General features: G+C 36.9%; 1 protein-coding gene across 2 annotated transcripts in view; it reads left to right on the top strand.

Annotated features, from left to right (window-relative positions):
• ADGRB3 (adhesion G protein-coupled receptor B3) overlaps positions 1 to 15,098 on the top strand; it is a 781,830-nt gene that overhangs the window by 631,025 nt on the left and 135,707 nt on the right. For both annotated transcript variants that reach the window (XM_059083264.2, XM_067011391.1), the window contains exons 18-19: positions 1,062 to 1,165; positions 5,365 to 5,467. In XM_059083264.2, coding sequence (XP_058939247.1) covers positions 1,062 to 1,165; positions 5,365 to 5,467 — 207 coding nt within the window. The remainder of the gene's footprint in view (positions 1 to 1,061; positions 1,166 to 5,364; positions 5,468 to 15,098) is intronic.

Here is a 15,098-nt window from a genome sequence, read left to right as displayed (position 1 = left end):
AACTAGTTTCTGAAACAGACAGTTGTATAAACTGTCTGAAAGAAAAAATAACATCCTCATCAAATGTACTCTGAAAAATTATTTCAGAAATTGAAGTGCTGAAAAATAATTATTAAGAAAAATGTGACTTTCTGTCTAAATCTGGCCTAAATATGCATCACTCTTTTTACTTATTTTGATAGCCAAAAATGCCTATAAAATTGATTGTGCATATCTAAGATTTGGAACACACTTGATCTTAAAGTGTATTTCTTTAAACTTCCAATACTAAAAATATGAAAAACAAGCAGATTTTATTAGTTAGTACCATGTTAGTGTCTAAAGAAAGAAATCTCATTGATCTTTATATATGTTTTAAAAGGTATAAGGCTTATTTTTCAAGGTCAAGTATTTAGAGACTAATATTGACTTTGTGAAAATTATCTCTACATATTTTGTTCACAGAAAAAAAAATCACAAGTATATTCTAAGGTCTTACACTTGAAATCTGATTTTCTTCTATATTCTTAGAGGCCAAGCTAGTGAAATTAAATGAGAGAATACTTAATACTTGACTTAGAACAAAGTTGACAAAAGTCAGAAAGTTTGAAAAATTTTTAATATCTAGGTGCCAGATTTGGATTACATAATGGGAGGATCAAAGTAAATTTCACCAAAATACATTTTGTGAAATAACTGAACTGTAGTTAGTTGAAGAAAAATAAATACTGCTTCAAATTTCAACTAGATGAAATTTAACATGTTAATGTTGACCAAGTTGTAGCTTCAGTTATTTATTTTAGAAAGCCATAAGTGGGTATATGCCACAATTAAGCATTGAAAACTCTTAAGGCCTTCATTACTTCACAGTGGGAGACAGGGAGTAGCTAGAATTAGTCATTTTAGAGGTTGAGGATATGTGAACAGAGTGGTTACTGGGTAATTATCTGGTTACTATAACAACTATATTGGCTATTTTTGAGTGTTAGGATAGTTTTGTTGAGTTTAGAAGTTATTTTAATTTATTTAAAAAATTCTCTCTCTCTCTCTTTTTTTTTTTTTTTCTTTTGTTTAATTTACAGATCATGGAATCCTCTAGTACACCTTCAGTTACCCTAATTGTAGGCAGTGGCCTTTCTTGCTTGGCCTTGATCACCCTAGCCGTTGTCTATGCAGCATTATGGAGGTATGTAATCAATTAATGCACTAGAAATGGAATGTTCGGTTATTCAGAGTTAAATCAAGGCATGTAATAACTATTAAATGTCTCATGTTTTCTTAATTTATTGAAAGAAGTACTTTGAAAACAGAATTATAATTGCCGTGATTGAGCTATAATAAATGAGCTCAATAACACTAAATAAGTGTTTACTTAATTTTCTTGTCTATATTTTCCTATAATGGGCAAGTAAACAAAACACACACACACACACACTTTTCTTCCCAATTCAAATGATGGTAGCCTTCAACAAGTTGCTTACCCCCAAGCATGGTACTCTTAATACCCCAAGTTCAGTCTATGTGTTGTTTATATTTATCCCAACTGCTATTGAGCTTGAGAGTTTAATGGTACAGTCAAATTAATTTCTCTGTTATAGAAATATGGTCTCCAAATGCTTAAGTTTTAAACACATGCTTTCAGTGTGTCCCAATGTGTAAAGTCTTCTATAATATTAATGCACTAATACAATACCATAAAGCTTTAGAAAAGACTTCTCAGCTGAATGTTTCCAATAAGTCAGATTTTGACAAACTGATTTTTAAAAGTCATAAAAATACATAAACAAGGAGGAGTGATTGAAAAATACTGTTCTATAATATGAGAAATTACATGTTTGACATTGTATGAAAATTTAGTAGTTCTCTAAGATTTGTTCTTGTTCTGTTAATGAGAATTAGACTTGTGAAGTTTATTATGTCTACTGACATTGATAACTAGTATATAAATAAACTCCTCAATAAATTTTCAAATGTTATTTTTATATCCATTTTGATTACCTTAAAATGTTCTAAAAACAGTTACCATATTAGCAAATATATAATTATGTATTATTTCCTGAATATTTGAAATATTTAAATTGCAAAGGTAGCCAGGCCTAGTATTTTACTTGTCTTTTACTTAAGATTAAAAAAAAAATTTCGTTGAAAAATTAATTACAATTTAATAAGGAAAGATCATTTGATTTAACATCCTTTTTTTGAAAAACAACATTGTTCTCCATCATATTCTTTACTCTTTTGAGGACAAAAATTAATTGTCCAGGATATTATATTGTCAAAGATGTTAAGATTTTCATGCTTCATATAAAAATAAAATATGTACACATTCTTGGTCCATTGGTACAGATACATAATAGAGGTCCTGCCTTCCCATGCAGGGTAGTGAAATACCAAATGAGGGAATCTGATAATATATGGCCAGTCTCATGAAGTGAAAGATAGCTTGTTCTAGGCTTGGCATTGTAGACAGTAGAATCCAGGGTTCAGGGCTCAGTCAAGCAGGCATTGTTCTGGTAATACAAGAGCAAGACAGACAAAGGCTGGGAACAAGACTTTCTCTCCCACAATTGCCTGAATGGTATTTCTCAGGAAATGAGGCAGTGTTTATGGGCCAGGATACCAGGTAATAGTATCACAATTCATCAATGGCATCATAAGTCATACTCACTGAAGTATTCAGAACCAAGTTCCATTTCTCAGTACTTAGGGTTCAGCCACCAATTACACCTTCTCTTCACGCCTCAATATATATGGCTAACGCTAGCACAAACACTGCTAGTATAAATGATATATAAAATTTATCAAAGAAGTACAGGATTATTTAGTCCATAGGGATGTTTGCTGTAATCCAGAAAATCCAGGAAAATCACCTATTGCAATAGCTTTCTAGGAATTACCACCTGAAAGGATCTATCCAAACTTGACATGAAACGGAGAAGTTTAGAAGACAGTACTTAGAAACAACACAAGTTTGAATTCCTAACCATTACTGGCCATTAACTCATTATCTACAGGTAGAAGGATAGAAGTAATATTAATAATTTGATAGAAGTTTCAATATTCATAAACTCTTAAGTGAATCTTGTAGCATGATGAATTCAATGCATCTTGTAAACATTAAATTTACCTAGTAACGTTCCTGTATGTCAGTATCTTACTGCCTTTTTTTTCTAATTAAAAGGTTTAGGTTTTGTTTGCTTTTCTAATTATGTGTAAAATGTGTGAACATCAGAATTATTTTATATATAATATACCACTTTGAAATTTGCTGTGTCTCATGTAGCTCATTAGAAATATTCATCAAAGAATGAATCCATTGTTTCGTTCTCTCCATCTACAGATATGTTTTGTAGAATTACGTTATTACATCACAGAGCAACTGAGCATGTCCTTTGAATCCATGTATTGAAATGATGCATTCACAAATTTTGTTTAAAACATAAAGCACATTTATAAAAAGTTCTGAAAGTTGAGACATCTTATAGCAATTTTTAAGGCAATAATGTCACAATGTTAATGAAAATGAAAACATCTAAAGACTCTTCAGGGTGGTCAGTCTAGGTCTTCATTACCATGATTTTTCTATTTACTGAGCAAATAATATCAATGTAAGCCTTTCAGTAATGTCATCTGTGTACTTGTGCTGTCATGGAAGCCTTTAATATCACATAAAGGGTCAACTGTGTGTAGCCCTTAAATGTTGTAATGAGACATTCCCAACCAAAAAAGAAAAGGAACAACTTAATATTTGATGATGTTTTCAGCATCCCACTGTGTGGTTTATTATATTTTTAGATACTGATGATGCAGGGACAAGATTACTCTTGAGGCCATTTTTTATTGAGGGTCCACCTAGGTTCGTTCTATGTTTGTTCTGTGAAGAAAGGAAGATTCTTTTATATTAAAAAATGTCTTTGTATATTTTATTATTACTCTTGTTTTTGTTTTGCTTTCTTTTCTGAAACATGTGATGGAATGTAGGACCTCTGCCTAAATATTCCTCACAAACAGAGAGAAAGAACTTTGATAGATTTTTACCTTCCAAAGAGTGCCTCCAGATCTCTGGCACCCCCATGGAACACTGCACAGGGAAGCCCACACTGTGGACAGTGAATTCATGTTCTAACACAAATTGAACAGTCTCAAATACACAGCAAGAACAAATATGTCTTTTTGTTACTGTCACTCAGTGATTTACCACAGGGTACAGCAAAGCAAGATAGCTGCTATCCTTTTAGGGTAAACACCTGGTAGAACATTTGATTCTGAGGAGTTTTCTCCATGGCTTACATTCTTTTTTTTTTTTTTTTTTAAATTGCTTTACAATGGTGTGTTAGTTTCTGCTTTATAACAAAGTGAATCAACTATACATATACATATGTTCCCATATCTCTTCCCTCTTGCATCTCCCTCCCTCCCACCCTCCCTATCCCACCCCTCTAGGTGGTCACAAAGCACCGAGCTGACCTCCCTGTGCTATGTGGCTGCTTCCCACTAGCTATCTATTTTACATTTGGTAGTGTATATAAAGTCCATGCCACTCTCTCACTTCATCCCAGCTTACCCTTCCCCCACCCCATATCCTCAAGTCCATGCTCTAGTAGGTCTGTTTCTTTATTCCCGTCTTACCCCTGGGCTTACATTCTTGATATGCTTAAAAATTATATGACAGACTGTATATAAATACTTCTTCCTACGGGTAAAATATGGCAGGCTCCAACTAATTTTCCAGCCTAATGATGAATTGTCATTTGTGGATTGGATTAGACTTTAGCAGTAAAGATTCGTTTTCTTTTTTCTTGTTTTGGAACAATTATTCAGGAAAAGAAAAACATAAAGAGTAACAGCCTAACTATATAAAAATACTTGAGCGAGTGAAGGTGTGGATGAAAGTTGTTCATGGTTTCATGAGAGTAAAGGCATCTTCCTAGTAAATAAGGGGGATATTTCAGAATCTGTGTGGGGGTTTTCTTTTTGGTTTTCAGTTTCTACTTGTTGATGTAAATGACAATAATTAGCATATTACGTATACACAAATAGGAAGGTAATGATACTAATTGATATCATTCTAAGAAATTTTATACTTCTAGTAAGAAAAAGTTATGGTGATAACAGATGTGCAATTTAGTTTCTGTCAGAAGTGCCATGTTGTCCACACTAATGTCTAAAGAAAAATAAATTTAAGGTCTCTTGGACATTATATGTCACTATAAAATTGGATCTCTAAGAATAATCTTCCTTGAAAACAAATTTTTAAATATTTTTTCTCATGTAAAGTCTTCATGCTAGTGTCTTTTTCTGGATGTATTCCACCAATTTGCATAATAGAGAATTTCTCGTCTTTCCGTTGAATTTTAAAGTTGGACACTTTCTCTCTCTGGCTAGGTACATACGCTCTGAGAGGTCCATAATTCTGATTAACTTCTGCCTGTCTATCATCTCATCCAACATCCTCATCCTGGTTGGACAGACTCAGACACAAAATAAGGTATGACTGGTGATTATTATGCTTCTCTTTCTGTTTATGTTGTGACATAAAGTTGGCTATTGATAATCTAAACGTTAATTCTTGATAAAAGAGGGAACTTCTGGTGAAATTATTTTTAAAAATAAAACTATTTTATTTGTTTCTGAATAAAAGTATTGGTTATTCCAGTCCAGAAATATATTCCCTTGGCTTAATTTCTTGGGGATTGAGAGGCTGTTTATAATAGTAAACATAATGTGTTTATTAAACATTATGTCAAAGCTCTATGAGTTCAAAGCCTTGGAACATCAAAAGCACAAATTTTAATTCATTATCCTAATTGTAATAGAATGTCCTGTGTTTTGATTTAATTTATTAACATACTGATTCCTAAAATTCAACTATAAATTGCTAACTAGTGTAACATAGCTGTTGAAAAATCCGCCAAAAAACTTATTTTAGACCATAACCGAAGACAGTATTAGGAGGAAGTGACTCTAGATTTTATGCGTTTCAAAAAGTTTTATGAGGCAAAAAGTATTTTGATACTTAAACAGTTTTGTAGTTCTTTAACTGTGTAATCACTTTCAGTAGAATGTAAAATATATGACTTGAGTTGAATGACCATGTTTTTTGAGAAATGACTGTCAGTCCTTTTCTTAATTTTTTTCCAAATACTAAAGTCAATAATTGAACTTTTTCCCCATAAGCTATCATTTTTAGAACCTCCAATGCACTTTTCAGTAGGTACTTTTATATATTAGATATTTGTAGGACATGCATCAACATCAAAGATTATGGATAGTTTGTTTATTTTGCTAACTTACACTCCTAAGAATCTGATTCCTACCCAAAGAATACAATTTGGGGTCTAGAGAGGCCTGGGAAACTGCTTAGGTGATTCTGATCAAGATTTTTTCTTGACCAATATTATCCTAGCGCTGTGGGGAGGGGGTGGAGGGGGGATAAGCAGAAGGTCACTAACCATGAAGGACAAACACCAAAAAAGGGAACAGTAAGAGCCCAATAAGGAACCTTGTAGAAGCAAAAAGCACTTTCACCTTTCACGTATCTGAATGTTTAGTTCTTTTCCCATTTCTTTCCTGTGTCTTCTTAAAAAAAGGTGAGACAATGTAAAGTCTATTAAAATATATTTCAGTGCCACCTTCTGACTATATTTAACCTCCATTTAACAAGAAATTCATGGGAAAAGGAAAGTCAGAGGAAGAAAGGAGAAAGACCACAGTGAGGGAGATGCCGTTGGAATTGGGAGGGGGAAAAAAAGTGTGCAGAGTAACCAGCAGAGGGAAAGTGGATGGGGGTAGGCGCAAGCAAGCTGGGAAGGGAAGGAAAGGGCTGGGGATGGAGGGGAGACACCCCGTGAGCCCTGCCAGTGAAGAATCCCTCATCGGCAGGACCTCAGGTCCCTTAGGAATGCTCCTTCACTTGTTCATACCTGGTCACAATTCTTTAACTGTTTATCCTTGAAGCTCCGTGCAAAGCAGGAGAGCTTACCTCTGAAGTAGAAATCACTTACTGGGTCTGGGATCCAGAAAAATTCGAGCTAGAGTTAGCTTGAGCTGGTAGTTTGTTTTGTTTTGTTTTTTTCCACCAAAGTCTCCCTGTCATTTTTTACCCTCCAAACACTCTTGAGTTATGTCCCTCATTAGAATATGGAAAACATCATTGTCTTCAGTAGGAAATATGCTTTTAAAACTGCTTTATGCTGTCTGGCAAAGTTTTTACATGTTCTGAGCCAAATGGTCAAATAGTAGAATTTTCCACAAGGTTTGCCACATATTTTAGTGGTTGTTGTGTATTTCTGGTGGATCATTGCTGTTCGATAGAAATACACCGTAGGCCACAAATGCAAGCTATGTATGTAATAGTGATATTTTAGTAGCCACATTAAAATACATAAAAATAAACAAGCAAATAAACAATTTTAATAATATATTTAACTCAGTATATCCAAAAGATGACCATTTTAACATATAAGTAATATTTTTAAATGTTAATACAATGTTTTTAAATTTTTTTTAAATGAAGTCTTCAGAATCTGGTGTGTGTTTTATACTTATAATACATCACAGTTTGGGCCAAGTGCATTTCAAGTGCTCAGTGGCTACATGTACCAAGTGACTGCCATGTTGTGTAGGTCGAAATGGTAATGATACTTAGAGACTAAAGCAGTCTTGAGAAATTACATTCTGCTTGCCCATTTTGGCTTTTCCAGGTTCTCAATGTCCTGTTTTTTGTTTGTAATTAAAATGTCTGCTAGATATCTATGAATATTATGAACATCAAAGGCAAGATAAGACAAGTCTAGTTTTACGTTTCATTGCTGATTATGAAGCATGGCCAGCATGGGCTTGGTTTAAAAATATAAAAGGTCAGTTTAGTTTTGTTTCTGCAGAATAGATTCTATATGGTTTTGGGATCCTAGTGGCTCTGTTCCAGATAGACTGTGCTGATTTCTGCTACTACACTGTTGATGTTTGTGGGGAGGAGTGGGGGAATAGGTGATGGTGATGCTAAAGAAAATGAAAAATTATTGTTTTTCTCTCATGCTATGTTAATTTTGCTTTACTAGCTCTGAGTAGATGATCTTTGCAAGGCTAAGACAATCCACTATGGAGTGACTAGGAGAGAAAAATTCAACACACTAGGATTTTATTCTTAGTCACTCTCAACAATATCAGGTTTCCAGGGGAAATAATCATATATTTTATTATGATACATGTGCTGAATTCAATTAAATTGACCTCACTTCATTTTAAATATATGTGAAATAGCAGTATGTGAAAAGCCATACCTGCTTCACTGTTTGGAGGATTAATGAGGTCTCAAAAAAAAAGAGAAAAAATACCAAAATGTATTATCCGTATAAACTCATGATCTGTATTAACTCCAGGACAGTATTTTAAAAAGGTAAAATATTATCAGTGGGTACAGTATATTTTTTAGGGTGTGTGTAGGATCCCATCGCTGCTGTGGGCATTTTGTAATTGATCAAATTCCTATCTTTGATTTCCCTGGTAAATTTTGATTGATGCTTTACCATTCCCCACTTGGAAAAATGGAAGCATCTGAGAGGGCTTCTTGATGAACAGGTTCTTTGGTACTGTCTCTGAGAGTTGTCATGACTAGTTTGTGTGAAAACTGGTATTTGATACGGAGGTCCAGAATGGTTTGAAGTGTCAGACTGGGATCTTTCTCCAAAGTGCTTGTTGAAATATAATTGATTCAATTATCTCACTACTGAGTATCTCTGCTTTCTTTTGAGTTGGGATAGAAACAAGCTGAAATGATCCATTGTTTAAAATATGATGTATTCAAATCTTTGAACTGTAGATTCAATTGCTGACAGCAGAGAAAGGAATCAAATGCACTTCTTCTATCCCTTCTAAAAATGCAGTTATAAAATGTAATTATAACTGACTTCATTATATTTCAAGCTATCTTATAAAATGTCATTGCCCTTTGATTTCTCTGTGTATTTTAAATTTCAACCAGGATATTCCTTTATCACTTGAATGTTGTTTATTTTTAGAATTTCCTTTGTACCTTAAAGTATGCAAATGCTTTTTGTAGAGCCATGTAGACTATTTTAAACCTACTATTTTGCAGAAAGTGAAGGTTATTTTGGAAACAGATATATTCAGAGAATAGTTTTCTTAATCACAAAAATATATATTTACCTTCTTCTAAAACACTTTGAGATGATTTATCATATTAACCATTTTATAGCATTCTTTTTAACTGATGGAAGTCAAATTTTGTAAAACAGTTGGGTATTCTGGTTTTTTTTTTTGGTTAGATTATGGTGGACACCCAAGAAGATTCTGAGAGAGAACTTCTCCCTACAACCTCACTACCAGGTTATAATGAAAGGAAGCCAAGTCTAGATTCAATCAGACAGTGTGATATTTATTAGATAAACATTTATTAGCAAATCAAGAGCAAAACCTGTTCTGTAAACTCAATGAAACTATAGGTCTCTGTCATTTTGAGATATTTTGACCATGACCACACCTTGTGTGCAACATTCACTTCAGGTGGACATAGCAATACTCTAGAGACAGGCTTCCGTGCCTTCAATCAGCATCTTTCAATCAGAAATCCCCCTAATCAAGTGTCTGAGTACAGAATGATTGGGGATAAAACTGTGGGCCTCGTTTCTATGAAGTACAGGATATAAGCTTCAATGGAATCTTGCATGCAGTCTATTTAGACTAAGAAGTGTTTAACTATATTAGCTCATCTACATATCTTTCAATGCCTTTGTTTTCACCAAGGGAACCCATTGATACTACCATAATAATTGACTAGGCACTAGTTCATCAATAAAGACCAATCTCCTGTAGTCAGTCTGATAATAATTGAAGTGTTGGTTGTGGATGCATCTACCTAAATCCAAAGGATTTGCGGTTGACTCTGCAAGACTCTGGGGTATGACCCTTTCAAATACAATGCCAGGTGACTGCCTTGTTCTGTGCCTTCCTGGACAACTCCTAGGATTAAAGGTTAAACTAACTGGCACATATATATCAATACTATCATACTGAGAATACCAAAGTGTTATAAAATAAATTATAGACATCCTGAATAGACATCCTTATTTTGAAAAATAATAACTAAATGTGAGGGCAAAGTTAGACCATAACTTTAGTCCCAGGAGACCTACAAGACCTAGCAAAAGTCCTCATTGACAGATCAAGGAAGCTTCCCAAAGTATTTCAGATGTGCAGACATTTCCTTATCACTCTTCAGAAAGAATTTCTCTCATAGTTCTTTATGTATGGACCACTGAATTACATAATAGGCCTGTGTCTTTTCACTCAGTCTTGCAAAAAATATAAAAACTCGGTGTTGGAGCACTTTTTAAAAGTCACATAATCTACAAAGTTTCCTTACTACATCTGGTGCTTATTTTTCCTTTATCAAGTGTTGTTATGTTTTTGTCATGTAGTTTGCCTAGAGATAATTCGTAAAGATAGGCCAAACTAGAAGGCTGTGGTTATTCTAATGGAAGATGTTTCTGTGTTGTCAGAATTGTGGGTGGTTTTTTAAAATAAAATCTTGAATTTTAATACTTTAATTAGGTGAAGGACTCTCTGATTCACTTATTTCTCCCGTGACTTTCTTTTGCGAGAGACTGAGATTCTCCACACATTTATCAATACTTCCATGCCTGGCCTCTGAATCTATACGTGTTCCGTGTCTGAGGAGGAATACTGAGTATGTGTTTTCAGCCACCCATTCTGTCCATTCTGATACTGCCTGAAAGAGTCTGCTCTTCTCTGGAGGGTCAGGCTCTCCAGGCTTCCCTGGAGACATCCATCTCTCGGTGGTGAAGGTGAAGAGCAGGCATTTTAAGCCAGAGAGACCCAAGCATCCCACATCTCCTGCTTCCTAGTTGCATGATCTTGAGAGTGATACTCAGCCTCCCTGGACCTCAGCTTCCTCTCAGTGTCTCCCTTACAGTGTCGCTTGCGGTCAAGGTTACATGAGAGTACATATGAAGCACTCTGTAAGCACTCCTTAAACAGTTCTTGTGATCATGGTGGTGACTCACGGGTATACATCTGATTCTGAATTTCTCTTCTGAGCCTCAGATTTCCTCGTGTCCAATTTTCTGCTCACCACTAAATTTCCCATTTGTGTCCCTGCCCCACACTCAAACACATTATATATAACTTGCGTGTACTTTCTGTAGTCTCCAACCCAGTTACGTAAGCTGGAACTCTGAGCATTATCCTTGATGCCTCCTCCTCCATCATGTAGTAAATCTAATAAATCAGCCCCCTGTGCCATGTGTACCCTCACATATTTCTCACCTCCAGCTTTTTGCCTCAATCGGGTATGAATCACCTTCACTAATCTTCCAGCATCATTAACCTCACTCTCTACCTTGTAGCTCAAGTGATGGAGCTCAAATTCAAATCTGACCACTCCACTCCCCTTAGCAAACATGGATTGCTGTCTGACCTCCTGCAGAAGTGATTTTTCAAACTGTGCTCAGACACAAGTGGTGAGAATGTTTTATTTATCTGTGAAGGTTCCTATTCTCTGATTTTCTTGCATTAATATATTGGGGCTCAGGAATAAATTGTACTGAGAAAGAGTTCTATAGCTTATCAAACTTGAGAAACTTTAAACATGACCTGCGCTGACCTCTCCATTTTCGATCTACTTTACTGACTTTGTTTTTTTTTAGTCACACCAGCAATACCAAGCTGCTTACAGTTCCTCAGAATCATGGTGATTACTCATATCGCAGCCCCCTCCAGCCTGGAACACTGTGACTCTCCTGCACCCCACCTGACTTCCCAAACATCTTCATCTGCCTCGTGCCCATTCTTTTTTTTTTTTTTTTTTTTTTTTTTTGCGGTACGCGGGCCTCTCACTGTTGTGGCCCCTCCCATTGCGGAGCACAGGCTCCGGACGCGCAGGCCCAGCGGCCATGGCTCACGGGTCCAGCCGCTCCGCGGCATGTGGGATCCTCCCGGACCGGGGCACGAACCCGTGTCCCCTGCATTGGCAGGCGGGCTCTCAACCACTGCGCCACCAGGGAAGCCCTCGTGCCCATTCTTGACACTCTTCCTCCTTTGTGAGGCCCTCTCCCATCCTCCACATTTCGGTACCCCAGCTCTGCGGCTCCATGATTCCTACTGCAAAACTACTGTCTTGTATTTTGTTCCCTGTTTCCAACAAGGCTATACACTTCTTAGGGCAGGGCTAGGTTACATTCATTCTTAAATTCATTGCCAACATAGAATCTGAGTACAGTCAATATATGATACCTCTTTATTGAATGAATAAGTCAATTAATTTATTTGAATTCATCATTTAGGCTTATACCTATGGAGCTAACAGCTGGGTTAGTTTTACAAGGATTAGGGTCCCCCATTCTAGACAGAATTTAAGCCAACGTAGTGATAAAGACTATTTTCCTGGGGCCTGGTTTAAGCTCTAAGTGATCGATCGCATGCTTTAAAGGAAATCTGGTTCCTGGGTCTTAGTTAGAGACTCTGAAATCCAACAAATGTGAATATTCCCACTTGATAAGTCATGTAAAATAATGTTCTTAACCTTCAAAAGGAGTGTGCTTATTCATAACTTCTCTCACAGAAGTCGCTTCCTGCCAATAATGTCCCAAATCCATGTCTATTTTGTCTCAAATGTGTTTGTGATCCCAATGGCTGAAGCTAAAGCTTCCTATTTAGATTTATTAAAATCTCATTTATTGACTTGCTGTGACGTTTGTAAAAGGATTTGGATATAATAAGCTTAGGTGTGATTCACTTTGTAATTCCATCTTGAGGCATCTTACTAACTTTCCCAGGGTCCTTCTAGGTCCCTGAAAACCTTCACCAAACCACGGAACAGAGCGGTAGGTTAGCTTCCTGATTTCCCCAGGCTCCTGGCAGCAAGGATTATTGTGCCCTGTTGGCATGAGGCTCACAGACTGAGAGGCATGGGATTGGAGGGACTCTCTTGGCCCACTTTAGCCTTCTTGTCCCCTGACCATATGTTTCCAGTTACGTGTGGTAGGAGCCAAGGATCACGTTATCGAAGTCAACTTCACATTAGGGCAAAAGATCAATATGAAGAATGGGTTTGAACCAAGCAAAGGAGATGGAAGGGGCATTAACTTGACAACGAGGGGTAACTAGAATGGTTACAGTAACAGGAGGCAAATAAGCTTGAGGGACAAGGAAGCCTGTTTGGACATTCAGTGTGTGTTCTTAGGTCAGTCTCCAGAGCTGGACAAAATTCCTGAAAGGAGAGCATTCCTTCAGCAGGGGAGACTTGTGTGCTGGTAGTTGCTTTGGAGGGTGTCAGACCTACTCTGACCACCTCTGTTCATTCATCCTCAAGCAATCGTGCAGAAATGTTCTACAGGCAATGTAGAGACTCCTCCTTTTGGCCAATCCCTAGTGTCTATCCCAGCCACCCCACTTTCGACCTGGCCTTCATGATTTCTCACTGGAGGAGCATAACATTCTTCCAACTTTTGTCTTGCTCCCTTAGCCTTTGTTTACATTAGCATATTACTGTGCAAAAGATCCTAAATTTAAAGGAAAACAAGCACCCACCTGATTAAGTCATTCTCCTGCTTCCAGCTCTACAGTGGGTCTGTAGGGCTCACGAGATTAACCCCACGTTCTGAACATCAGCCACATTCAGGGCTGCCTCTAGTACATAAACTGACTTTGTGGGACACAGAAAGGGCACTCCTTCTGGATAGATGAGTTATAAAAATATTCCTGTCTCTCCAGGCTGAGGTGGCCTCCAGCAGAGCTTCTGGTCTCCCACCATTGCTCCCTGCCGGGGGGCCCGTCTCTGCGCTTCCCAGTGCATCCTACCCCGTGTGTGTTGGGCCCATCCTTGCCTCTGTCCCTCTGTACTTCGCCTGATAAACACCTACCACCCTTTGGAAGTTGGCTTATGTAAATCATCCTCATGAAGCCCTTCAACACCTCCATAGCATGTGGTATATGGCTCTATTTTTAGCACCAACATTATCCAACAATTTTCATTCACTGATCAACCTTTCCCACTTACTGTAATTCTCAAGGGTGGTTTTTTGGGGTTTTTTTTTTTTTTTTTTTTTTTTTTTTTTTTTTGCGGTATGCGGGCCTCTCACTGTTGTGGCCTCTCCCGTTGCGGAGCACAGGCTCCGGACGCGCAGGCTCAGCTCCATGGCTCACGGGCCCAGCCGCTCCGCGGCATGTGGGATCTTCCCGGACCGGGGCACGAACCGGTATCCCCTGCATCGGCGGGCAGACTCTCAACCACTACGCCACCAGGGAAGCCCTCCAGGGTGTTTTTTTTCCTGCTTTTAGGTTTTAAAACCACTACTGTTAATACTTGTTTAAACATGGTATGAAATCAATAAATGTTGAATGAATGACGCTGTGGCTCTATCGATTAAATGAGGGATAATGTAACAGCAGTAAAAGCACTTGTACATTGGGGGCCTTATTTGGGATAATTGCAACCAAGGTCAATTATTGTTGTTGTTTTATGATGAGAAAAAGTAGTTGAGAAAAACACCTAAGACTTGTTCTGAGACCTTTTTTTAATGAGAGATGATTAGTTAAAACAAATTTTATCCTTTTTTCAATTTTGAATTTGTTTGTAATGAGTTTTGGGGGTTTGGGGATGGGGGAGGTATATCATGGCTGGTAGTACTGGGGTGTGTATTTTTTTGGTATACCAGTCTTGCATAGATGAAAATTCTTCCTATTGGTCATAAATAATTTGGGGGCTCCCTGACATTCTGAGTCTAGTCTGGTATTTTGGTTTAAACGCCATGTGATTTACAATAAGCAATGACAAATTTTCCAGTGATTATAGCATGGCAGGACAGTAGGAAGAGATTGTGATTAGGTCTCAGTAAATCTTAGAAATGACTTGGTTTCACATTCTTACGGTGTCCTCTCTTCAAAGAGAGCTAAAATATTTTGCAAAATATTGGGGCAGCTTACAGTGCTATGCCTAATGGTGTCACTCTTTTTATTTTTGTTGTTTTACTTGGAAATTTTTAAAATTAAGGTATAGTTGCTATAGAATATTATAAAAGCCTCAGGTGTACAACATAGTGATTCACAGTTTTTGAAGATTATACTCCATTTATAGTTAT

The sequence above is a fragment of the Kogia breviceps genome, chromosome 13 (assembly GCF_026419965.1).
Source record: "Kogia breviceps isolate mKogBre1 chromosome 13, mKogBre1 haplotype 1, whole genome shotgun sequence".
NCBI lineage: Eukaryota > Metazoa > Chordata > Mammalia > Artiodactyla > Physeteridae > Kogia > Kogia breviceps.
Note: the sequence above shows the minus strand (reverse complement) of the source record. Positions and strands in the feature narration are given on the sequence as shown.